Source organism: Myxocyprinus asiaticus, chromosome 33 (genome assembly GCF_019703515.2).
Source record: "Myxocyprinus asiaticus isolate MX2 ecotype Aquarium Trade chromosome 33, UBuf_Myxa_2, whole genome shotgun sequence".
NCBI lineage: Eukaryota > Metazoa > Chordata > Actinopteri > Cypriniformes > Catostomidae > Myxocyprinus > Myxocyprinus asiaticus.
In genome coordinates this window covers 24,626,653-24,652,979 of record NC_059376.1, presented here as the reverse complement: position 1 = coordinate 24,652,979, position 26,327 = coordinate 24,626,653, and the positions used below count along the sequence as shown (strand labels likewise).

The 26,327-nt window shown below is 39.8% G+C and overlaps 1 protein-coding gene across 1 annotated transcript in view; it reads right to left on the bottom strand.

Annotated features, from left to right (window-relative positions):
• Positions 1–11,666: 11,666 nt before the first annotated feature.
• The window catches only part of LOC127424270 (chemokine-like protein TAFA-2), a 136,556-nt gene continuing 121,895 nt past the window's right edge, over positions 11,667–26,327 (bottom strand). The window contains exons 4-5 of the mRNA XM_051669294.1: positions 19,277–19,401; positions 11,667–12,453 (exon numbers count right to left, since the gene is read on the bottom strand). Of these exons, the coding sequence (XP_051525254.1) occupies positions 12,442–12,453; positions 19,277–19,401 (137 nt within the window). The 3' untranslated portion in view covers positions 11,667–12,441. The remainder of the gene's footprint in view (positions 12,454–19,276; positions 19,402–26,327) is intronic.

Here is a 26,327-nt window from a genome sequence, read left to right as displayed (position 1 = left end):
GTCTTCACAGAATTTTTTGATTAATGCATTTCCATGACTTTCACATGACCTTTCCAGTAACCTGCGGCTACTATATAAGTATATTTAAAAAATATACACTACCGGTCAAAAGTTTTGAAACACTTATTCTTTATTATAATTTTTTTTCTTCACATTTTAGAATAATAGTAAAGTCATTAAAACTATGGAATAACATAAATGGAACTATGGGAATTATGTTGTGACTAAATAAAATCCAAAATAAATCAAAACTGTGTTATATTTTAGCATCTTCAAAGAAGTCACCCTTTGCCTAGAATTTGCAGAAATGTACTCAAGACATTTTCTCAACCAACTTCTTGAGGTATCACCCTGGGATGCTTTTTAAACAGTATTGAAGGAGTTCCCATCTATATGCTGGGCACTTAGTGGCTGCTTTTCTTTATTATTTGGTCCAAGTCATCAATTTAAAAAAAAAAAAAAAAAAAAAATACATTTAATTACATTTTAGTTTTATAATGAAATAAATTAATATGATAGCACAATTATGTTTTTGTCTACAAAACTAATTTCAAACATTTAAGCATACGCCTTCAGATCAAAAGATTCATAAGAAACATTTTAGTCAAGTGTTTCAAAACTTTTGACCAGTAGTGTATCTAAAAATCATTCAAATTCAGACAGACACTAATTAATAATTCAGACTGATCTGTGATCATGTTCCAATGATTCATTGAAATGAACCAACTCAGATGAACAAATGCTCACACTTCAGACATTATAATTTACGAGAACATTTTTACTCTACTTTAGAGCACTATTTAGCTGATGAAATACTTTACAGTAGCACATAACTTGAAAAAAAAATATATATATATTCATGTTTTTCCCACTACTTATATTATATGACATTTAATAAACCCAATTTTAGAATTCCCTAATATTTCCAGGTTTTCCATGGCTGTGAATGGAATATACTTGTAAATATGTTGAATTTATGTAAAAAATAAATAAAAAAATAAATAAAATAAAATGACATACAGTATAAAGAGGACAGTCATATATTGTACAATTATGGGTAATTGTCAATGGTAAACATCCATGGTTGTTTTTTTAAAGATCTGTACACTGTAGTGGACACCCTGCATCTGATGGTTAAATATTGCAAATGATCCAATTTACTTTTAGGTGCAAGTATAAAACAACAAAATAGATCAGACAAACAGTGATCTGCCTCCCCTTATATAATCATGGCCACGACCCTCCTATTGCTTTTCCAGAGTAAGATTCACACCAGGAGCAGGTGGCTAAGGGGTGGCTTTACAGTGTAAGTCTCCCAGTGTTTGATGAGGCGCACCTGAACTTTATAGTGCCTTATCACCACTGTCATAAATGCAGCAGCACATCTCTCCTGCAGGATACTGGTCTCCCATGTGTATACATAAGGTGTCCTCAAGGTCCAGGGAGGGCATGACAGAGCCAGACCCCTACAGACACAATGACCACCTGACCCAATGCCTCTGGACCTACCACTCTCTGCACAGCCTGACCTTCACTTCCCCAAGGATACTTTAAATCCTTTTTATTTAATTTAAAATAAACAAAAGACTGTGTGAGGTGTGTCACCACAGACCCTGCTGTGTTTGTCTCGGCTCTCTGTCATACGAAAAAAAAAAAAAAAAAAAGAGAAAAGAGAAAAAAAGAGAAAAGAAATAGCACACAAACACTTAAAGAGATAACTTGCTTAAAACAGAGTATTTTGTCATCATTTAGCTACTCACCCTCATGTTTTCCCAAACCCATTTTACTTTCTTTCTGTGTTGGAGCACAAAATGAGATGTTAGGCAGAATGTTAGTCACCATTCACATTCATTGTATGGACAAAAGTTGCCATGAAAGTGGGTGGTTACTAAGGCAATTTTCCCTAACATTCTGCCTAACATCTTTTTGTGTTCCACAGAAGAAAGACATATGGTTTTGGAAGAACATGAAAGTGAGTAAATTATGACAAATCTTAATTTTGAGATGAACTATGCTTTTAATGTGAAATATTTCAAAGATTCCACTATCCACCTGCTACTTCTTTTCCAGGGTTTGGTCCATCTTGGTCCGACAGTGTGGTCCATTATACTGAATCAGATCCAAATGGCTGTTAGTAATGAGTGTTCGGGGGATGAATTAATTCTGTATTTAATTTATATTTATTTATTTATTTATTTATATTTATTTATATTTAATTTAATTAATTAATTCTTAATTCTGTACCCCCCTTAATTCTGTAATTTACTCCCCCCAACACACACACACACACACATGCTAGTGCAGCTATCATTATGAGGACTCTCCATAGACATAATGATTTTTATACTGTACGAACTATAGATTCTATCTGCTAACCCTACCCCTAAACCTAAACCTAACCCTCACAGAAACCTTTTTGCATTTTTACGTTTTCAATAAAACATCGATTAGTATGTTTTTTAAGCGATTTGAATTATGGGGACACTAGAAATGTCCTCATAAACAACATTTATAGCATAATACCCTTGTAATTACCAGTTTGTAACCTAAAAAAAGTCCTCTTAAACCACTTAAACCTGCCCACACACACACACACACACACACACACACACACACACACACATGTTAGTGAGGCTATCCTTATGAGGACTCTCCATAGACATAATGATTTTTATACTGTACGAACTATATATTTGATCCCCTAACCCTACCCCTAAAGCTAACCCTCACAAAAAACTTTCTGCATTTTTACATTTTCAAAAAAACATTGTTTAATATGTTTTTTAAGTGATTTGAATTATGGGGACACTAGAAATGTCCACTTAAACCACATTTAAAGCATAATACCCTTGTAATTACCAGTTTGTAACCTAAAAAAAAAAAAATAATTATAAGAGTTTTAGATGAATTACAGTATGTCACAATGTAGGACACTACTGAAACTGCTTTAAATCTCATTAGAACGACATCATAAAGCATTGATATACAGGTACTTGATGAGGTTGGGGTAAATAAATGGATGAAAAACATTAAAACTGAGTACTTTGGCTAAAGACCAAATTTTATTAACTTTTAGGACTTTGTAAAGAGTTTTTTTAAGAGGCTGTTTTAACATGTAATTCAGAAAGTTTCAAAGACCAAAACCATATGATACAAATAAAACTGTATCTCTCACCCTCTCTATATTTCTCATTATTTAACCCTCTTCCACTCATTCTATTCATCTGTTGTTGCTCTGCATTCATTCTCTCCAGTGATAATAGGGTCTATGATGGGGACATCTGTTCACACACACACACACACACACACACACACACACACACACACACACACACACACACCGTAAGTGAGGCTATCCTTATGAGGACTCTCCATAGACATAATGATTTTTACAGGACTATGTGATGCTAAATGGCACTAGTGTTCTGGTACCTGATAAACACAACTCATTTAAATTGGATATGTAAATGTGTTAGCATGGGGTAGGCTAAATGAGATTATTCTAACATTACACTGCATGATTAAACTGGAGCAATGGACTGGAAGAATAAACTGGAACAGGGGGTTTCAACCTCAAGACATGCACCAAACTCCATTTGTCTAATACTGTATGAGTCCACCTAAAAACAAAAAACAAAAAAAACAAACAAAAAAAAAAACAATACTTTACATACCATTTACATAAGTAACGCTATGCACGCTACATGCATACAGATATATAAAACAGGTATATAAGAAGGTATAGAAGTATAAAAGAAGGTAGTCCACATCACACCAATCCATGGTTCAATATCCGACACAGCTAGTAGTAAATCATCCTCCACTGTCACAAACACAAGACGTACAGCACCACCTTTTGATTCAAATGAGTATGGAAAATGCGTATTCGCTCTGTGGTTTGGATGGTCATTGTTCGTTTTTGGGTTTACGGCAGAAGTCAATTGGCTTTGAGCGTTGGGTATTTTGGTCTTGTTAGTTTCATGCGTTTTAAACTTCTGCAAGGACATCTGAACACTATGGACATAGTAGTGATGCGTTTGTGAATGAATCAATGTTTTAAATGAATCTTTTTAGTGAACAAATCATTCTCGTTCACTTCTACTTTTCGGTTTCGGTTTTGAACAACTCTGTTTTTAACGAATCAGTTAAATCAATGTTCAATGACTTATAACACGTGAAAACTTTGCTCAAACACTCATTTGTCGCCACTTAGTGGTAGGACTGGGCAATATATCAAATATTCACGATATAATCGCAATGATTTTGCTGACGATATACTGTAAAATTAAGCAATGTCGAAAATATTGCAATGATTTTAATGTGGTTTTTATTTGGCCATTAAAAAAGAGCACATCATTAGACTAATTTTATGATCCTTCAGGGCTGCACAATTGAACAAAATAATACCAAAATGGATATATTGTCAAATGTGATTATTAAACGGCAAACGGCTGTGATTAAAGACAGATAAACATGGTCTGAGTGTGCTTCAGAGTAATCAGGTGACACACTGCTCTGTGCAGGCAAGGGGCTCACGAGCTCGTGTTTTTATCGGTTTTAGAGCAATTCACATGCATTGTGAAAGAAAAGTACTGCATGCCCAAGCATTTGCACAATTCCAACCATTAGAAACCACTCCAAGTTAGCGGCACAGTATAAGAACAAGGAGATGACAGTGTTTCACTATGAAGAACATTGTAAACTACAAACTACAATTTCAGTGTCAAAGTAAAAGCTCCAGGTTAAATAAGTAAATAGGACAGAAGTACAGTATATTACTTATATCTAATCCTCAAAATAATAATGATAATTCAGTATTATATTACAATAATAATCTTGACTGGGTCCCCTTCTGAGCCATTTCAGAACAAGCACATAATTATCGAGATATATATCAATATCGTCAATAGGCTGAAAAATATAAAGACACCATTTTTGTTGTAATAACACACAGGATCTGCAGAACTGATAACAAAACTATTCTTTTAGGTGAACTGATTCAAATGACTCGACCTACTGGGATGAATCAAAATCCTCATCGCTACAAAACACAGCAATACACCGTAATTAATCTGAGGTACAGCACAAAAACCACAGCACTAAAGTCCATTAAAGAACTCTATTACTGTAATGAAGCAATTTGACCACATATTTCCAGCTCCTCCGAATCACAGCACTGGAGTTTGTTGGCAGTACCTAAAGTAATGTGACCAAGGGGGTCATATTGGCTCAGCGTCACATTTTTGGCAAACATCAAGGAATATGGGTAGATTGAGGTCCTTAAAAATGAGTGAAGGGCAGCTTCATCTGTGCCAATAGCAGTCTGGCCTATACACTTGTAGATGTGACTCAGACATGGGCTGTTTATTTTAGACATGCCATTTTAAGCCACTTGTGCTGTTAATATTTTATATCTGTCAAAGAATCAACAGCATTCTGAGCATAGATGTTCCTCACAAAAAAAAAAAAAAAAAAAAGAAGAAGAACTAACTGAACTAATTAAAGATATGACAGCCCCATAAACACTCATACAATAAATAACAAGAATTTAAACCAAATATTATTTTTAAGGGGATTGACATTTTCACTGAATATTTAAAACTGTTTCTGGGACATTGCTGAAATAATTAGACCACACACACACACTCACATGTTTGTTTTTCTAGTATATAGCTATAACTGTAGCTAAGGTACACACACGCATATAATTTTGACCAGATTTGACAACTAAATTGTCTCAGTCCAGCCAATACAAGATTTAGGACTTACAGTTAAATAATTAATCACAACAAACATGTTCCTTTAATGGGAGATGTTTGTGTCTTCTGGCATTTAGAACAGTAGAATAACAGAGGGGTCAGTTAAATGTTGCCATGCTGCATGCTGCCAAATGACTTATTGAGTTCAGCTAGATTTAGCTGTAAAATGTTTTCCTCCTGAAGGATCTCAATGTCCCCTCACATTATGATGCTACAGGGATTCCACCCACGAGTAGATAGAATGATTTCTCTTCAATATTACTTGCTGTTTCTTTTATTTCTTTTTTTGTCTGCAGCATACACCCCATTCACCTGGTCTCTGTTCTGAACAACACAGCCCTCTTGGGTCTCTGGTGGGAACAATTCTTCTGTGAACATGTTAAGAGCCAACTGCTGGTCACAGATGTTTATCATCACTTTGCAATTTGGGGCTGAAACCTTCTATTTCTGTTACACTTGAAAATGAATGCCCTGAAACATGAATTTCAGACATTCCTATAGGCTACTGCTGTAGGTTCCTATACGTGACATTCCCACACACACATTAACTTTGTTATCTAAATGAGGGCATACTGTACCATACACTTATCTTGTTTTTATATAAATTAATTATAATGTCTACAGACTAACCCAAGAGATTACAGACTAACAAAACATTTTATTGCATTTTTATAATAATAATAAACATGATTTATGAATCATTTTAACAAATTATGAAGTCCCCAAATAAGGTTTTGTCAGATTTATCTTACTTCTGAGGACCAATTCACCCCTCAAACAATAGCTAAGTATGTACACAAACCATTTCAGTGTGTGTGCTGTGTTTGTGCCCTAAAAGATTGCATTTATGCATCATAATTTAGCTGAACTGCATTAAACCTGCAACCAGTGTTTTGACACAAACTTCCATTTGAAAAACTATTAAGACAACATTTCCAATCTTGATCCAGTTTTTCCTCCCTGTTACTGCTCATCTGCCAGCTGATATGAAAATAATGAGGAATGATATGTTTTCATCAGCAAACAGCTATGTAGGTCACCAATGCAACATTTCAGAATACTCTGAAACACACTCACTAAATACATCTAGATAAAGTATGATTAATATGCATTCATGTGCCTATGTTATGAATCTGTTTTTATAATCCACAGATGTTTTTGATAAAGCTGCTTGCCACTATCTGTTCGTAATTATACACTGATTTATTCCATAACATTTGATTTTTATTTTCTAAATAAAACCTTTATAATTGTGATAGGGACCGAAGCGGTGACAAGGAGAGATCACCAGATAGGAGGAATGGCATTCCAAAAAGATGTTTAATCCATTAGAGGTGCAAAATGTTCAAATAAATAGTGTTTAAAAGCAATAATAAAAACAAGGTTACATAAAAATAATAAAAAAATTAAAAAAATAAATAAATAAAAATAAAACAATTCTAAAAACTAGCCCTGTTTTGGTACAAACTGCAGTACCTACTGCCCTCCCTAAACAATTGAGGCCAGAGTATATTTGACTGGAGCAGTGCTGGCATAACCTTATCCATGTGCTCAAACACTTGTCGTCCATCTTCCTTTCCTCAACCCTAGTGTTGGCTGGTTTATATATACAATTTTCCCCCTTTGCTAATTGGAACAAACCATAATTTTAAATAAAATTAACCCTCACCTCCCCATTCTTAAATACAAAATCTTTGGATAAATACATAAGAATTAGTTAAAATGAGAGTTAAAAACAAATGCAATAAATAGGACGGATAAAACATTTGCACAACAAAAACCCAATAAATATTGCAAAATGGCAAGTCCTTTGACACAATAAAATCCTGTGATGGAGACCAATTCACAGGCTCTCCATCACAATAATTTATAAAAGTAACCATGTCTGAAGAAATCACCAAGCATGTTGTCAGACCACATGAGATCCACAATAATACACTCTGGAAATTAGTACACTGAAAATGATTGAAGGCAAACATATACAGTATCTCATTATCTATAGCATTACATCACACACACACACACACACACACACACACACACACACCAAACACATGCAATGTACACATTCATGTATTATATATACACACACAAACTCATACACACATGTATATATATATATATATATATATATATATATATATACATGCACATGCAGATACGCAAAACCTCTATGGCAATTATTCTCTCGCTTTCTTTTTCATAGTCTTTCTTATTTATTTATTTATTTTATCTAGCTCAGATTTTATTTTTGTCTGCACTGTCAGAGTGTGTATGGTATCTCTCCTGGCCTTTTCCCTCTGCCATCAGACTTTATTAAATCTGCAAGTTGTATTTGCATAAGGGGCACAAATCTCAACACCTCTCAGGGTGATGTGTCATTTCCTTGTGTATGTGAGAAGCAGAAAGACACTGGCAGCGTTTGACAGTAGCTACATGTTTGCAGCTTTGTTCACCTCTTTGTTGTTTACTGGATTCTGACTGATTCAAAGTAACAAAGGCAAGATGTTTAATAATAATAGAAAAAAAAAACATACTTTGATGGAAAAACTAATGCTTTTATATATATATATATATATATATATATATATATATATATATATATATATATATATAATATACTGAAATGTACTAAAAATACTGATTAAGAAAATGTTTGTGTGTGTGTGTGTGTGTGTTTGTGTGTGTGTGTGAAAACGCAGCAATTATTATTTATTTATTTATTTATTTTTTTAATGGCTTCAAATCTTTTGTGTGTCTAGTGTAGACTTTGTAATTACTGCAATTTTCACACTCGGTTTTTTCTGAATCTGAGCATAGTTGAGCCAACCAGTCTGTCATCCCATTTCAGTCAACTCAATTTTGATGAAATGTGTAGTTCTGTCAGGAAGACTCGCAGACTTGAGTGAAATTTAAGATGACATTTATTTGATGAATATAAAACAGAAATGTAATGTCTCTCTTTGGCGTAAGCCCCGTCTGGCAGTCCGAAGAAGTTGTACTCTGAACCGTCATATCCTGCTGGAGATAGGAGGCAGGGGCGAGGAGCCTACCCCCATGCAGGATGGGACTCAACTGGTGGTGGTGGGGTGGTGGAGGTTGCCGTGTCAGCACACTGAAACAGCAATGTGATAGATTGTGAGCAGACTTATAAAGCAATGGCTAGGAGTTACCTAGCTAATGGTGCGATGATGTACAGCTGCTAGTCTTCCAGCTAGAACTACGCTGTGCTTACATTTACTGCATTTTGCCTTTGCATGACTGTATGGTGCATCTATCAGAGGGAATGCTCTGTTGAATTTTAAAACTCACAGTCTTGAGACTCTGCAAATAAATCTGCAAAAAGCAGGGGGGTGGAGGGTACAGTGAGCTTCAGTATATGTGTGTGTGTGCCTGTGGGTGTGTGTTTCATGATATCATGTATTGTCATACCAGCATGCATCTCCATACACGACCTATGCATCATTTGCTCTTGTTGAGGTTAGTGCTCATAAATTCTATTTTGGGCTAATTTCTCTAATCTCGTAATGACATGCACAATAGTTTTCAGTATTTCCTCAAAGCTAAATTGCATGTGCATCGAATGAATTTATAATTCGATTAGACAAATACAACAAAAAAAAAAAACATTTGTCGACAGTGAGTGAGAGAGAGAGCGAGAGAGAGAGAGAGAGAGGGTGGTGTATGGATACCATAATGTTTACACTGCAATGAATTTTTACACTGCACTTTTCATTTTTAAAGATAGCATATGCATTTGGAGTGACTTAAGTTCTGTCTGATGGCGAAAATGTCAATCAGCTTGTGATATTTTCCCATACCTGCTAACCACACACACACACACACACAGCTTAAACCAGTTTAATATGGTTTGCTGGTCTTAGCTGGTCTAGTTTTTGAGGGATTAGGTCACCAACTTTTTTTTTCAGCAGTATAAACATCCCTTACTAGTGTCACAAAAAGATTTACTTACAGTTTCTTACAACTGCTTACACACTAAAATTAAAAATAACACACAGTTAGTGAAACCTGACACTCAAGGAGCAAAACCTCAGCCCAGATCTGCACAACTATAAGCACATTCTCAGCCTCACACTTTTTGCAAAACACTCACACTTCTCTACGTTAGATGTAGAAATCTGACATGATGTCACTTCTTTGCCTTTTTAAGGCACTGCCATTCAAAATACCACACCTATGAGCCAATTGATCAAACATGGCCGTCAGATGTACAGACACTTGGGTGCTTAATTTTAAACTCACCAATCAGTAAGCACTATAAAAAGGCAATAGGTGAGTTTACCTGTTTTCAACAAAAAATGGAAGGCAACGTTGCAGTAAGAGGAAGAGTGAGAAACATCATTGGCCACAGAGCTATTTTGAACGTCCCGGGCCAACGTGGTGGTACTATAACATCACAATGTGCGCTGCAATCACGCAGAATGGGGTCCTCCACTGCTATGCCAATTTTGGTCCTTACAACACGGCCCACATACTCAAAGTTTTAGTCAGACTACACAACATCGTCACAGCAGAAGACCAAATGGATGCAGAGCAGATGAAATACATTGTCATCTGGGACAATGTATCTTTCCCCTGATCTGCTCTGGTCCTAAACTGGTTTCATCAGCATCCACAATTTTCACTCCAATATCTCCAACTATACTCTCCCTTCCTTAACCCAATTTTTTTTTTTTTTTGGCATGACGGTGGAAGGTTTACAATCTCCAGCCCTATGTCAGGATACCCCTCATTTAAGCTATGGAGGAGGCCTGCGACCTAATTGATGCAGGGTCTGTGCAAGGATGGACTCGCCATTCAAGAAGATTCTTCCCTCGCTGTCTTGCGAGAGAGGACACATCCTGTGATGTGGACGAAGTGCTATGGCCAGATCCAGCTAGGTGAAGAGATTATGCTTAGGTTTTTTTTTTCTTTTTTTTTTTCTCCATGAATGTTTTTGCTGTGTTTATGTTCTATTTAGAATATGTTCTGTTCTGATTTTCAGTGCAAAATTAAACCTTTGGAAACGCATGGATGTACTGACTGATTTTACAATTTGGAGAGAAATAAATATTTTCATCAGTGTGCAGTACTGGTCTTGTGTTTTGTGTTTGGTCAATATATTCATGTACTTTAACAATACCTCTGAAAAAATCCAGACTATATAATTAGAAAAGTAGAAATGTTAAAAGTGTTTTAGATTGAGCACAGCAGTGTGTAACTGGTTCAAACAGAATCAGATCGTATGAATCATCTGTGTGCCATACAGTGTCAGAATTAGGTTTTTATAAATTATTGAATAGTTTTGAATGAAGTGTTTCATTTGGCAAAAGATCTGAGGTATTCTGCTACTTGTGTGTGTGGTTGTGTGAATTGTGTGTAGTGTTTTGACAAAATGAGCCCTTTTTTCAAAATCGTGCTTAAGCAATCGTAAAAAAATTTAAGTATATTTTTTAAATATTTGTACTTTCCTGGAGTATAAATACTTCAGATGACTTTTACTTCTACTTCGCCTTATTTTTAAAACACAAAATTAACACTTTTACACTGATGCATTTTGCAAGAGCAATCTTTTGCAAAGTAAATAAATAAATACATAACCGCAAATGTACACTGCATGTTTACTCTTGTTTACTCTGGTCAGGCTGGTCTAGTCGGCTGGTTTTAGAGTGGTTTTGGCACTTGACAGCTGGTCAGGCTGGGAGACTAGCTAGACCACCTTAACCAGCTAAGACCAGAAAACCATCTTTTTTCCCCATCAGTATCTGTGGAGGAAAAATAAACGTCCCTTCCAATAGTGCCACAAAAAGCTGTGTTTTTTTACTCATAGTGTCTGAAATTAGAGTAGAGAGAAGGTTTCTTTTCGACAAATTTAATTATTGAATATAATACTGACACAGGCTAGATAAAAACATTGATAATAAAAGTGATCATCTTTAAACTTTATTCTGCTTATTTTGAGAATAAGATTTTGATCTTTTACACTTTTACATGTTATAGAATATACTGGTACATCTAATCTCTGTTATTGTAGGGCTGAAAAGCTTTAGTTTAGAAACAAACAATATACAGAAGATGAGTCAGTTTGAGGTCCAGATTGAGTTGACATGTATAAATGCTGTTTAAAGGATAAAGATTCCACAAAAGCAAAGAAATTATTGAACCTTCTGATCAGGTTGAGCGGGAATGATCGTGGAATCGTGAGAAGAAAAATTGAAGGATGAGGAAGGAGCCAGAGAGCAAGAGAAGGTTTGTTCTCGCTGAAGAGATGGTGGCTCCATAGTTTAAACTCCATTCGGGTTTTACTGGTGTATATGATTCAAACATCTTCAGTACAAAAAACAAAACAAAATCAACTGCATACACTAAAGACCCCCCAGCCAACAAACTCCAGTGTCTATAGATCCACTCCAAGAGGACCAGAAGGCCAGGGGGTCCATTGAGGAGAACACATGACCTTTAGGATGTTCCTAATGTTTATGGTGGTTACACATCTGGAGACATCAGTTTGGTCCTTAGTCTTTTTATGGTGTATAATCTCTGTATGAGTGATACTGATGAATCCTTAGCTGAAGTTCAATGCAGTATCTCTGTCTGCTTCTAGTTAGTCCACTTTTCTTCTTTTTAAGTTCTTTTGTCCCAGTAATTTGGGTCCTATGCTATCGCAGATCTGAGGACAGAATTATCGGGTCACCTGAAATAGAGAGAGAGACAGAGTTAAGGTCTGACAATTTGGTATTTTCCCATTAGGCACACCTGTGAGAGCACACACCTGTTTGCCAGCACTGGTCTGAATGCAATAACCCAAAAATAGCAGTCATTATAAAGTATATGACCCCATTTCATACAGAGGAAGAAATCGTCTGGCGCAGGTTCTCTTTGGTCTCTGTTAGTAAAGATTTTATTAATGGTTGGCATTTATGTGCGCACACTTATTGACACGGGCACTGGTGGGCATGCTCTGTTGGAGCTGCAGGTGAGGCAGTTGGTACCCAAGCAAACTCATTCATTTAGAGCCTGGCACCTTGCCTTTCTAAGTTGGCACAGAGGGCCGGCTGAGGAGAGTGGCATGGCACAATGCCCGATACTTGATCCACCCTCTATTTCTTTTCTCTTCTCGGTGTCTGTTTCAGTTTTGGCTGAAGTTTCATGTTGGCAGAGAAAGAGCAGTTACTGTGCAGATCAATCATTCTAAACATCAATGACTGATCAAAACTGCTCTCCTTCACTTCTTTCTTATCTTCTCACTAACCTCCACTGAACGTTCCTTGAAATATAAAATATCTCCAATCTATTTCCCTTGATTCCCTCTATCTGTCTCTTTCAGTTTTATGTATGAGGTGCCTATAATTATCTTATTATAAGATGGTAAAATTTTTTAGCAAAAGTAAGTTCACTTTAAAGCAATAGCATGTTATCTGTATACATACAGTATGTGTGTGTATACAGTATATATATATATATATATATATATATATATATATATATATATATATATATATATATACAATTTACTGTATACAGTATGTGTGTAGACATACTGTATACTATAAAATATATAAAACCTCTTAAATTAGAATAATTTTGTAAATTCTTCCCTGCAAACTACTAGCTCTTTGGCAAACAAGCAAAGAGAATCAAACCACACTGCCATACATTATGGCAGTTGTAACCTACTGTATATTATGGTAGATTTTCCCCAAAGGTTTAAACTAATCTTAGAACAAAGGTATTGTTCAAGAAAGTAAGGTCAGGGCACATTGTCACATTTTTTTTTTTCAGGGCAGGTTGTCACATGTTGTGATGGTGAGGACTACCCTCGATGTTCAAACCTACACCACGGGTTAGTGGTTACAATGTGACAACTTACTCTATATAGTGTGACAACATGCCCCGCTAAATAGCTTTTTGTAGCCAAGACTTTAAGTTTTGACTTAAATAATCCCACTTTAATAATCTTTAATAAAACTTTAATAATCCCACCCTGAGAATTATTCACTGGAGTAAAACGAGTGACAACTAACTTCTGTCTCACCCAAAAACAAACAAGGTCTATGGTAAGCCCAAATTTAGACAGCTTTGTGTGTTTGCATGTGTATGTCTGTGTTTTTATAGCAGAGAACCTTTAGTTAGCTTCATATAAAAACAATAGAAGTCTATAATGTGTCCCCATTTAGATAACTGAGCAAACATGTGTGTGTGTTTGGGGGGGGGGATAGTGCACTACAAATTAATTCAAGAACTACAGTAACTTACAATACACACACGCAAACACACACACACACACACACACACTCATTATTTTCCTTTAGGGCAGTTTTTAGGTTTGAAAGACCAAATGTTGCACTTCATCTTAAAAAAACATCACACACACATTCAAACACACTCATCACACACCACACACACACTCTCTGACACATGCTTATACTGGCTCAAATGAATGGATCAGTTCCTTGTGTCTATTTTATGTTATGAGAGGTCTGCACAGAAGAGCAGTCAGATCATCATTATCACCATCAGTGATCAAACCACACCCTCTCCTTCTCCCCTCATTGAATCCTCACCTCCTGTCTTTCCTCTTATATTTTTTATTTAATGGAACTCTTTAGGAAGGTCTTTAAAAATACGAGATCACCCTGAAGTAATGTATAATGATTCTCAAGAAACCTCCATATGCATTGTTCTCAATGATGAAACAGAATATTCCAGACATTTCTATACCTTTCATAACTTTTTAATTGGAAATGTATTCAATATTTATAACTGCAGGGCACTGGCGTGCAGGGACCCCCTCATAAAGTAGCCTATTATATTATGATTAAATTTAAATCAATCTAGAATGTTATGCATCACTGTAGACTAGACTTGATGTAGCTCATCAGATTTGCACTTGCTAATTTGCATGAGCAGAAAATATTCAGCACAGAATAGGCAAATTAAATAGAACTTGTACTTGTATGTAAAATATTTTCAACTAGTTATGTGTGTGTGTGTGTGTGTGTATCATTTGATTGATGGCTCTGGATACTGCCTCTCCAGTGAGCAGTGAGCAGAATAAAGGTTGACAACAAGTCATATGGTCACTTCCTTTTGTTTACTCCTTTGATCTGCCTTTGACTTCTTCCAGTGAAAACAGTCTCAGTCAGTCACTTCATATCTCTCACTCATAACATACAGTAAGTGCTTGAACTGAATGTTTGTGTTTGTTTGTGTGTGTGTGTGTGTGTGTGTGTGTGTGTTCATGTTTATACTACATTGTAGGGACCAAATGTCCCCACAAGGATAGTAAAACCTGAGATCACCTACCTTGTGGGGCCCAGCTAGCGGTCCCCACGAGGGAAATGGCTTATTAAACATACATATTAAACATATTCTATGTTTTTTTTTTAAATGTAAAAATGCAAAAAGGTTTCTGGTAGGGTTAGGGTTAGGGGATAGAAATTATCGTTAGATCTGTATAAAATCCATAAAATGCATGGAACTCTATGGAGAGTCCCCACAATGATATAAAAACAAGTTTGTGTGTGTATGTGTGTGTGTGTGTGTTGTGGTTGTCTCTCTTTTTCTGTCTCTGTCTCTATTTGTCAAGATTCAAGAAGCTTTATTGCCATGATAAAAAGTATTGTCTCTGTTTCTCTTTCTCTTTTGTTTTTCTTTTATTTGTAAATCAGGCTGTATTGTGTTTGATGTCAGTTCCAACACACTTCAGACTCTCTACACATGAACACCTAAGTTATGGTATAGAGCATGATCACAACAAGAGGGATCTGTTCCAAAACCTAGTGAGCTGCCTACCTAGACAGTGCTTTTGAGTCATCATGGGCGTGCTCCAAAGGTGGTGTATACCTAGGCAGCATTATTTTGTATAGCATAGAGCACTGTGACAAACTCAGCAAAAAAAATCTATCCAAGATGGCGGACAGAGTGAGAGAACTGTCAATTAAAAATATAAATACAGTAGGCCTCTATTTTTTTCAATACCCAAAAGTATCAATAAAGAATTCAGTGTAATTATAATAAACTGTCTTACCCTATATTTGTGTATTTTATGCTTATAAGAGTATCACATTATTAGCTTAGCACATGCTAATGCAAAACTGTTGAAATCAATTGTGAGTCGAGTCTCCAATGTTTAATTAGAGAACATATTCTGAGCCCTGCTAACACATGACGTAACCGTTTTTTACGTTAATTATTTAATCATTTGTCCTTTATGGTAATTTCATGACTTACTAAATAGCAACATAACTGCAACATCACAGGCCCATAATTTCATTACCATTATATGACCAATTCACAACGTTGTCGTTACGTCCTCCTAATGTCCCATGTTTACCCTTAATTGTACAGTTACGTAACATATTAATAATATTTGGGAAATTCAGTGACTTATTGGCGACGTAACTGCAATGTCACAGGCCCATATTTCATTACCACTTCACATTCCTATTCCAATTCATCTTTTTATGTTCTCCTAATGTGATAACCAGCAAAGCAGATTCCAGTTGCAGCCCAGGAAAATTGCATTTCTATCAAAGATTAATAATTTAAGTCATGTAGCCTAGATCTGTATTTGGAAGACTAAGGGGATAGGTATTAAATCTTAAAAAATTTGTCGATATATACAGGTGCATCTCAATAAATTAGAATGTCGTGGAAAAGTTCATTTATTTCAGTAATTCAACTCAAATTGTGAAACTCGTGTATTAAATAAATTCAGTGCACACAGACTGAAGTAGTTTAAGTCTTTGGTTCTTTTAATTGTGATGATTTTGGCTCACATTTAACAAAAACCCACCAATTCACTATCTCAAAAAATTAGAATACATCATAAGACCAATAAAAAAAAACATTTTTAGTGAATTGTTGGCCTTCTGGAAAGTATGTTCATTTACTGTATATGTACTCAATACTTGGTAGGGGCTCCTTTTGCTTTAATTACTGCCTCAATTCGGCCTGGCATGGAGGTGATCAGTTTGTGGCACTGCTGAGGTGGGATGGAAGCCCAGGTTTCTTTGACAGTGGCCTTCAGCTCATCTGCATTTTTTGGTCTCTTGTTTCTCATTTTCCTCTTGACAATACCCCATAGATTCTCTATGGGGTTCAGGTCTGGTGAGTTTGCTGGCCAGTCAAGCACACCAACACCATGGTCATTTAACCAACTTTTGGTGCTTTTGGCAGTGTGGGCAGGTGCCAAATCCTGCTGGAAAATGAAATCAGCATCTTTAAAAAGCTGGTCAGCAGAAGGAAGCATGAAGTGCTCCAAAATTTCTTGGTAAACGGGTGCAGTGACTTTGGTTTTCAAAAAACACAATGGACCAACACCAGCAGATGACATTGCACCCCAAATCATCACAGACTGTGGAAACTTAACACTGGACGTCAAGCAACTTGGGCTATGAGCTTCTCCACCCTTCCTCCAGACTCTAGGACCTTGGTTTCCAAATGAAATACAAAACTTGCTCTCATCTGAAAAGAGGACTTTGGACCACTGGGCAACAGTCCAGTTCTTCTTCTCCTTAGCCCAGGTAAGATGCCTCTGACGTTGTCTGTGGTTCAGGAGTGGCTTAACAAGAGGAATATGACAACTGTAGCCAAATTCCTTGACACGTCTGTGTGTGGTGGCTCTTGATGCCTTGACCCCAGCCTCAGTCCATTCCTTGTGAAGTTCACCCAAATTCTTGAATCGATTTTGCTTGACAATCCTCATAAGGCTGCGGTTCTCTCGGTTGGTTGTGCATCTTTTTCTTCCACACTTTTTCCTTCCACTCAACTTTCTGTTAACATGCTTGGATACAGCACTCTGTGAACAGCCAGCTTCTTTGGCAATGAATGTTTGTGGCTTACCCTCCTTGTGAAGGGTGTCATTGATTGTCTTCTGGACAACTGTCAGATCAGCAGTCTTCCCCATGATTGTGTAGCCTAGTGAACCAGACTGAGAGACCATTTTGAAGGCTCAGGAAACCTTTGCAAGTGTTTTGAGTTGATTAGCTGATTGGCATGTCACCATATTCTAATTTTTTGAGATAGTGAATTGGTGGGTTTTTGTTAAATGTGAGCCAAAATCATCACAATTAAAAGAACCAAAGACTTAAACTACTTCAGTCTGTGTGCATTGAATTTATTTAATACACGAGTTTCACAATTTGAGTTGAATTACTGAAATAAATGAACTTTTCCACGACATTCTAATTTATTGAGATGCACCTGTATATATATATATATATATATATATATATATATATATATATATATATATATATATATATATACTTTTTCATACATGATTTGCTTTTGTATACGCTTTGCACAGTCTCAGATTATTAATTAGTTGGACATTAAATTTCTGAATCTTCTGCACAATTTAAAAACCATACATGCCAAATTCAAGTGAATAAAAAAAGGTTACCAATGACCTGAATTACATCTGTTAGTTAGATAGACAAATAAATATGCATTAATCAAGAGCCATTTACACAATAATACATTGAAACCACAGTAACTTTGCAACTTAAAAAGGTCCATTCTCCTAATGTGTTATGATGACAATAATTTGCTCTCTCTCAAGATAGAATGTGTTACTTTTCGCAAAGTTAAAATAATTATACAACGGACGTCTGATGGTAGAGTTCGTTTTTCTGAGGTAAGACACTTTTTAATTCTCAACAAAATATCTAAAGTTATGAAAATAGCATTAGAATATTTACATATTTACACATAACCTGACAGAATCTCGTCTGACAGCAGATAAACAGGGCAACAAGTATTTCTGAGGCACTTTTTACTCATACTTCATCTGACGGGAGAGTTTATTTTTCTGAGGTAAGACACTTATTACTTCACAACAAATAAACGACTCACATAAAAATGTAGCTACTGAAATAACGTGTGTAAATGTTCCTTGACCTTTGGAAAGACGCTATTATATAAAGTACAACCTGTTTTTATAACAATACAAAGTACTGGTGTCATTGGGTTTGCCATGGCAGCCAACCAGACCCAACTGAGAGAAGACAGCAACAGACATCTTCAACTCCATCTCTGGTCAGTTATATCTGCCACAAAAGTTCAACAACCACATCAGAATGGTTAAGTAACATTCCTCACCTTCTAGTTGAAGTAGTTTTGTTAATATTTTGCATCTGTGACTATTTGGAAGTTTTAATCATCTGAAATGTCCACTAGCATTATGCCAAATTTTTATTATGGGCCCATATATATATATATATATATATATATATATATAGTCATTTTCTGAATTTCACTTTTCCGGTTGTCACAATGTAACCAGTTACATTACCACGGCAAAACCTTGGTCATCTTATTACGTTATATGGTTTCATATCGGTCATGTAGTTTGGTTAGAAGGGAGGTACTTCCTGTCTTTTACTCATTTAGAAATGGGAGCTTGAATGACCCTGTTGGCTTTAAAAGCCAAGGTATTGGTTGGCGAATAGGACACACCTCTCGTTTTGAGGTGTGTGTGCATATATGAGTGTGTGGATGGTTTTACTGACCTTGGTGGTCTTCACTTTGTTGCCTGTGCTGCAACTCCAGCCTGTGAGGTCAGGTAGGACTTTACACTCTTCACCGTCCAAACATGGCTGCATCTGGCACCACCACTTTTGAGCTACTATAGATGCTACAAACACACCACATGGAAAAAGGAACAGAGGACTAAGGTTAGTACATACACACAAAAAAATATTCAGAGTTTAGTTTGAGGTGCTTAGTAGCAAGTAAACCAGAAATCCATGAGCAGGATTGTATATTTAATTTTTTATTTTTTTTATTTTTTTTGGATGGAGATACTTTTATTGTGGTATCAACTTTCAGATAAACCTGCCCCTAAATGGCACGTAAAAACCAACAAACAAACTGTGTTTTTCGCTTTTCATGTCAGTCAGATAGACCCTTCCTGTCTAAGTGGATGGTTCCTGGCAAGAATAGGCTGCAGTTTGGAACAGACTTTAGGCCAATAATCAAAAGTCTGACTACACAAGACTATATTGAACATGACAGGAAACCCTCTACTCATTTTGCATGCGAAAAGGTTAGCCAATCATTAGATCATTTACACAGTGGTCTTAAGGATACAGTAGCAAAACATCCTGGTTACTTTCGTAACCTCTGTTCCCTGATGGAGGGAATGAGACGTTGTGTCGATGTAGTGACACTAGGGGTCATTCTTGGGAGCCCAAACACCTCTGATGTTTTGAAAAAAGGCCAATGAGAATTGGCAAGTGGAATTTGCATGCCACTCCCCTGGACATACAGGTATAAAAGGAGCTGGTATGCAACCACTCATTCAGGTTTTGTGCTGAGGAGCCGAGACCAGGTCCCGGCCATTTCAGCGGGTAGTTCAGCGTTGTGGCAAGAGGGACACAACGTCTCGTTCCCTCCATCAGGGAACGGAGGTTACAAAAGTAACCAGGACGTTCCCTATCTGTCACTCACTCGACGTTGTGTCGATGTAGTGACACTAGGGGTCCCTATACAAAATGCCACAACTATCTGAACTGTGTTACGTGAACTGGTGGTGTGTGATGGGCAGACTGCTGTGTGCCTCGTAGCCAGCACACCAGGCCATCAAGTAACCTCCCCCAACGTTCTTATGAACATCGAACGGTCCATCAGGAAGAAGTCGACTGCCCAACTATAGGGACAGGCTAGCCCAGCTGACACCTCTTTCCCTCTCTTTTCTCCCCAAAAAGAGTGGAATTTGTTAACTGACTGGGAGCCATAAGTGTCTGCGTCGGGGGGTGTCGCTCCCAAGGGGAAGACACCGCGGAGACCACACCCCGCCTAAAGGGGGGGTATTTTGAGTGGAATATGTCACATGGTCTTACCGAGTCTTGTCGGAAGTATGACATGTGGAGAGGTCCCATGGTAGGTCCTACCCGAAGGGGGAGGAGTTTCTACAGAGCATGGCGACCGGGGGCAGAGGGGCATCTGTCCAAGGAAGACGCAGTTTGCTGACGCGTCCTCAAACCCGTAGGTAGAAGGACCGGTGCGGGGAGCCGCTGGGGTGCCTTGCTTTCTTGTGAAAGCAAGCCGCGACCGCAACGTTGCCATGGTCATGTTCTCGCAATGAGGACATGACTCATCCACGAACAATGTCTCCGTATGGGCAGTGCCCAGACACGTAAGACAGTGATCATGGCCATCAGAAGCGGAGCAACCAGGAATAACACACAAACTGAAAGCCATCTTTAAAAAGACGTTCCGTGTGTGTGCCGCTCTTTTTGTGAATGAAAATATACTCTTTTAGAATATACTCTCTTATTTTTGCTCTGCCGAAGTGCCCAGGGGCGTTCTCTGCACTCCACGGGTGCAGAGGGGGAGAAGCCGCTGAAATGCGCCGTAAATCCAGCAGTTTTGAGGTGCGTCTTTGGAAGGAATTGAATTCAGTGCACTGAATACAACCACTCGGCTCCGAAGAGAAAATCTAAATGGTTGCATACCAGCTCCTTTTATACCCGTATGTCCGGGGGAGTGGCATGCAAATTCCACTCGCCAATTCTCATTGGCCTTTTTTCAAAAAAGCAGAGGTGTTTGGGGCTCCCAAGAGTGACCCCTAGTGTCACTACATCGACACAACATTGCGTGAGTGACAGATAGGGAACAGGTAGCTAATTGGATTTTAAGGGTCAGGAAAACCCAGCAAACATGAGACGTCAGCCAGACGTGTAGATCATGTCTATATTGCATCAGTCGGTCCAAGACCATATCTGTATGTCTGCATGACGTGCAAATCAGGTTCAGTATCTGGACGTCTGACTACGACCCCTCTTGGACGTAGATATGATGTTCAACATTTGAACGTCTGGCTAGGAATTTTTTTGGACATCTGTGGACGTGCAGGACAGGTGCAGAAAATCAACATATATATTCAATTCAGAAGTTGCAATGTCAGTTGCGGTGTAGTACAGCATAAAATTCATATTTCTGTTATTTTGAATTATTTGATGCTTTGTCAATTGTTCTTGATATGCTACAACAGGCACCTATACAACGGCGTCTGAAATAATCATTAGTAAACGTGATAAACATTTACTGCAGTTGTGTGTTTGTCCAATGCTGCCGTATTATAGCTGTCCATGGCGGATGCGCTTGTGCATGCACTGCTCAGGGTATAGGTGGCGCGTGAACTCTCAGCCCTCCCCTCAGATGCTGATGACGATGAGGCATGCCTGAGAAAAGCCGTTAATCTCCGTGATTATTCAGGTAAGTGTGTACATCATTTTAAAATACTCTCTTTTTCATGTAATAACATGTTAAACTGTGTTTACTTTGAGTTTTGTTTCAAATAAGTCATTTATTGCAGAGAAATGTCAAGTTTTGTGAAGTTTCGATTTTTTCCGTTAAATTGAATATGACTCAGCCATTTTCAAATTACACACGCATCTGACAGGAAAATAGCCACCTTATGCTTACGAGTTTATTTGAATCGCTTAATATAAAGCACTCTTGATGGATAAAAAAGTGAACTTTAAAGTTCCTTGAGTTCACTTTAAAGAACCTTTTTTTTTCTTTAAAATTGTGACAGTCTTATGAGTTATTTGTTATTTTTGTTTAAATTATTGGTTTAATTGTTGTCCACTGCAGTTTCACTTTTGTTTTCCTGATTTTTGTAAAGAGTTTGTACAGTTGCTTTGCAACTACAAATAAAAATTTGAATTAAACAGAGATTAATTGAATGCAGCATAAGACTATTTATTGGTCCAGAAGCAGTATAAATTACATCTAAAATGAGTCCACAATGACCCCATTTGAACACATTTTTAACCTTGTAAAGAGGTCCTGTGGACGTTATAAAAAGACGTCATAAAAACGTCTCGGTTACTGTCGTAACCTCCGTTGCCTGGTGGAGGGAACCAGATGTTGTGTCGATGTAATGACACTAGGGGTCGATCTTGAGAGTCCAAGACACCTTCAGATCTTTGAGAAAAGGCCAATGAGAATTGGCGAGTAGAAATTGCATGCCACTCCCGCCGACATACGGGTATAAAAGGGAGGCTGGAATGTGGATTCATTCAGGTTTTTGCACTGAGGAGCCGAGACAAGGTCCCGGCCATTACAGCGGTGTAGTTCAGCCTGTGGCAAGAGGGACACAACGTCTCGTTCCCTCCATCAAGGAACGGAGGTTACGACAGTAACCGAGACGTTCCCCTTCTGTCACTCACTCGACGTTGTGTCGATGTAGTGACACTGGGGTCCCTATATGAAACGCCACAAAGGCTGAACTATGTTACGTGAACTGCCGATGCAGGTGTAGGCAAGCTACTGTGAGCGTAGGAACAGATGCACTCGGACTGCATGTAGCCTCCCCAGATGCCCCAAAACGTCATGTAATTCCCAACAACCCTGAGGGGGGGAAGGAGACGTATCTAGTATGGGAACAGCCGCAGCCTTTTCTCTATAAGTTTTTCTCTCCACTGAAATTTTATCTGGCTGGGGCCTTTAAATGCTCATAAAATGCGCCGGGGAAGGCGTTCTTTTCCGTTCCTATTCTTTCAGGGGGAAAAGACCCTGTGGAGGCCACACCCTGCCCTGAAGGTCATATGGGCCTAAGGCCGCACATGGAAGAGGCGCGGTGGTAGGTCCTGCCCTTCGTAGTGGAGGAGCTCTACAAACGCAGTGACCAGGGTAGAGAGGGCTCTGCCAAGGGAGACATGGGTCTACCAAAAAAGGGAGACCATACCGCGCAAGATACATCACAGGAGGTTACCGGGGTAACCGAGACCTGTGGAGCACTTACCCCAGTACAGGGCACATTAGCACACGTACTCCGCTGAATTCGTGAGCCAGAGGGCAAGGAGGAAGGACATCCAGTGTTCACAGGTCATGAACACCCATGAGTGAGAAGAGCACATGGCTTCACCTCGTGGAGGGGAAAGGCGCTGTACAAAAGCGGCACCTGGCCAGCTGCCCCATGTAACAAAACTTACCGCTGCTCTACAGATGTCTGCTAGAGAAGTGAAATTGGCCAGTGCCCAAGAGGATGCCACACTCCTTGTGGAGTGTGCTCAAACATGCAAGGGGGCGGGCACGGACTGGGTCTGGTAGGCCAAAGCGATGGCGTCCACAATACAGTGGGAAAGCCTCTGTTTGGAGACAGCATTCCCTTTCCGCTGTCTGCCGAAGCAGACAAAGAGCTTCTCAGAGCGTCTAAAGCTCTGCATGCGATCCAAGTAGATGCACCTCTCAGGAACCTGATGATCAGGTTGTGCTTACCGAGAGACTTACCTTCAACAGTGTCGTGGTGTGCTGCTATAGCAGCTACATAGACCTTGAGAGTGGAGGGGGACAGCCGCCCGTCCAACTTCTCTTGCAGGAAGGAAAGCACTGACCCTACTGTGCACCTCTGGGGGTCTTCGCTACGGGAAGAACACCACTTAGCGAAGATACGCCACTTCAGGGAATACAGCTGCCTTGTAGAAGGAGCTCTGGCCTGAGTGACCGTGTTAACCACTGCGGGCAGTAGACCAGTTAGGTCTTCCGCATACCATCCAGGGACCAGACATGGAGATTCCAGAGGTCTGGGGTGGATGCCAGAGGGTGATCCGTCCCTGAGAATGAAGGTCCTTCCTAAGGGGAATTTGCCAGGGAGGTGCTATTGCGAGGGGCGTGAGGTCCGAGAACCAGGTCTGGGTGGGCCAATATGGAGCCACGAGAATGACCTGCTCTTCGTCCTCCCTGACCTTGCACAGAACCTGTGCAAGTAGGCTCACTGGGGGGAACGCGTATTTGCGCAGTCCCCGGGGCCAGCTGTGTGCCAGCGTGTCTGTACCGAGGGAAGCTCCCGTAAGGGCATATCAGGGTGGGCAGTGGGAGGATTCCCGGGAGGTGAACAGGTCTACCTGTGCCTTGCCGAATCAACTCCAAATCAGCTGGACCACCTGGGGGTGGAGTCTCCACTCTCCCCTGAGCGTCACCTGCCACGACAGAACATCTGCTGTGGCGTTGAGGTTGCCAGGGATATGAGTGGCCCACTGTGTACTGAGTCGCCGCTGACTCCAGAGGAGGAGGTGACGGGCGAGTTGTGACACGCGGACAAGAGCGTAAACCACCTTGGCAGTTTATATAAGTCACTGTCGTTGTGTTGTCCATCTGGACCAACACGTGCTTGCCCTGGATCAACGGCAATAGCCTCCGCAGGGCGAGTTGTACTGCCAGCAAATCAACGCAGGTGAGGTCCTGTCCAGGAGCCAGCGGCTGCACGCGCAATGCACACGGCGCACACGGGACTCCAGCCCGCTGAAATGCAAGGTCAGTCCAAGGGCTAAAAAGGCGGCGGCAAGCGGGCGTGAGAGCCAACACCATGCGTAACTCGGGACTCGGGTCTGGAGCCAGTGCTGTAGCATTCTCATATGCATCAACCCGAGTGGCGTGACCGCTGCTGAGGATGCCATATGCCCCAGTAGCCTCTGAAAGTACTTCAGTGGGACCCACATTTCCCACCTGGATAAGTTCAGGCAGTTCAGCACCGACTGCACGCACTCGCATGCGAGGCGTGCTATCATTGACACCGAGTCTGACTCCATGCCGAGAAAAGAGATGCTCTGAACCGGGGAGAGCTTGCTCTTTTCCCAGTTGACCCGAAGCCCTAAATGGCTGAGGTGCATGAGCACCAGGTCCCTGTGTGCACACAGTAACTCTCGAGAGTGCACTATAATAAGCCAGTCATTGAGGTAATTGAGTATGCAAACGCCCACTTCCCTTAACGGGGCAAGGGCTGCCTCTGCGACCTTCGTGAAGATGCGAGGGGACAGGGACAAGCCGAAGGGAAGGACCTTGTACTGATATGCCCTACCGTCGAACGTGAACCGTAGGAAGGGTCTGTGTCGAGGACAAATCGAGACGTGAAAGTATGTGTTCTTCAGATCTACTGCCACGAACCAATCTTGATGCCGGATGCACGTCAAAATGTGCTTTTGCGTCAGCATCTTGAACAGGAGTCTGTGCAAAGCCCGGTTCAGAACTTGCAGGTCCAAGATTGGCTGCAACCCACCGCCCTTCTTGGGAACGATGAAGTAAGGGCTGTAAAACCCCTGTCTCACCTTGGCTGGAGGGACAGGCTCTATCGCGCCCTTCTGTAGGAGGACCGCGATCTCCACCTGCAGGACGGCGGTGCTCACGTCCTTCACTGACGTGAAGAGAACGCCACGGAACCGGGGCGGGCACCTATCGAATTAAATGGCATAGCCGAGTCAGATGGTTCTGGCTAGCCAGCGCGATGAGTTGGAAAGCGATAGCCACGCGTCCAAACTCCGGGCAAGGGGCACTAACGGAAGGATCGCATCCAACATTCCTGGGGGTGGGGCCTCGCGGCGGGGGGTTGCAGGGAGTGCTGTGTCAGGGAGCGGTGCTCCGACCCGAGGCATCCACACTGAGGGGACCCTCAAAGCACTTACCTTGCTCCGCGCGCCCAGCGTAAGCCGGCTGGAGGTGTGGTTTGTGTGATGCAGTGGGGAATGCGAAGGTGGGGTCCGTGTTCGTGAGGCCCAGGCTGCAGGCGCTCGGTGTCCGGTAGCTGTGGGGATGGCAACCGTGAGCACTAGCAGT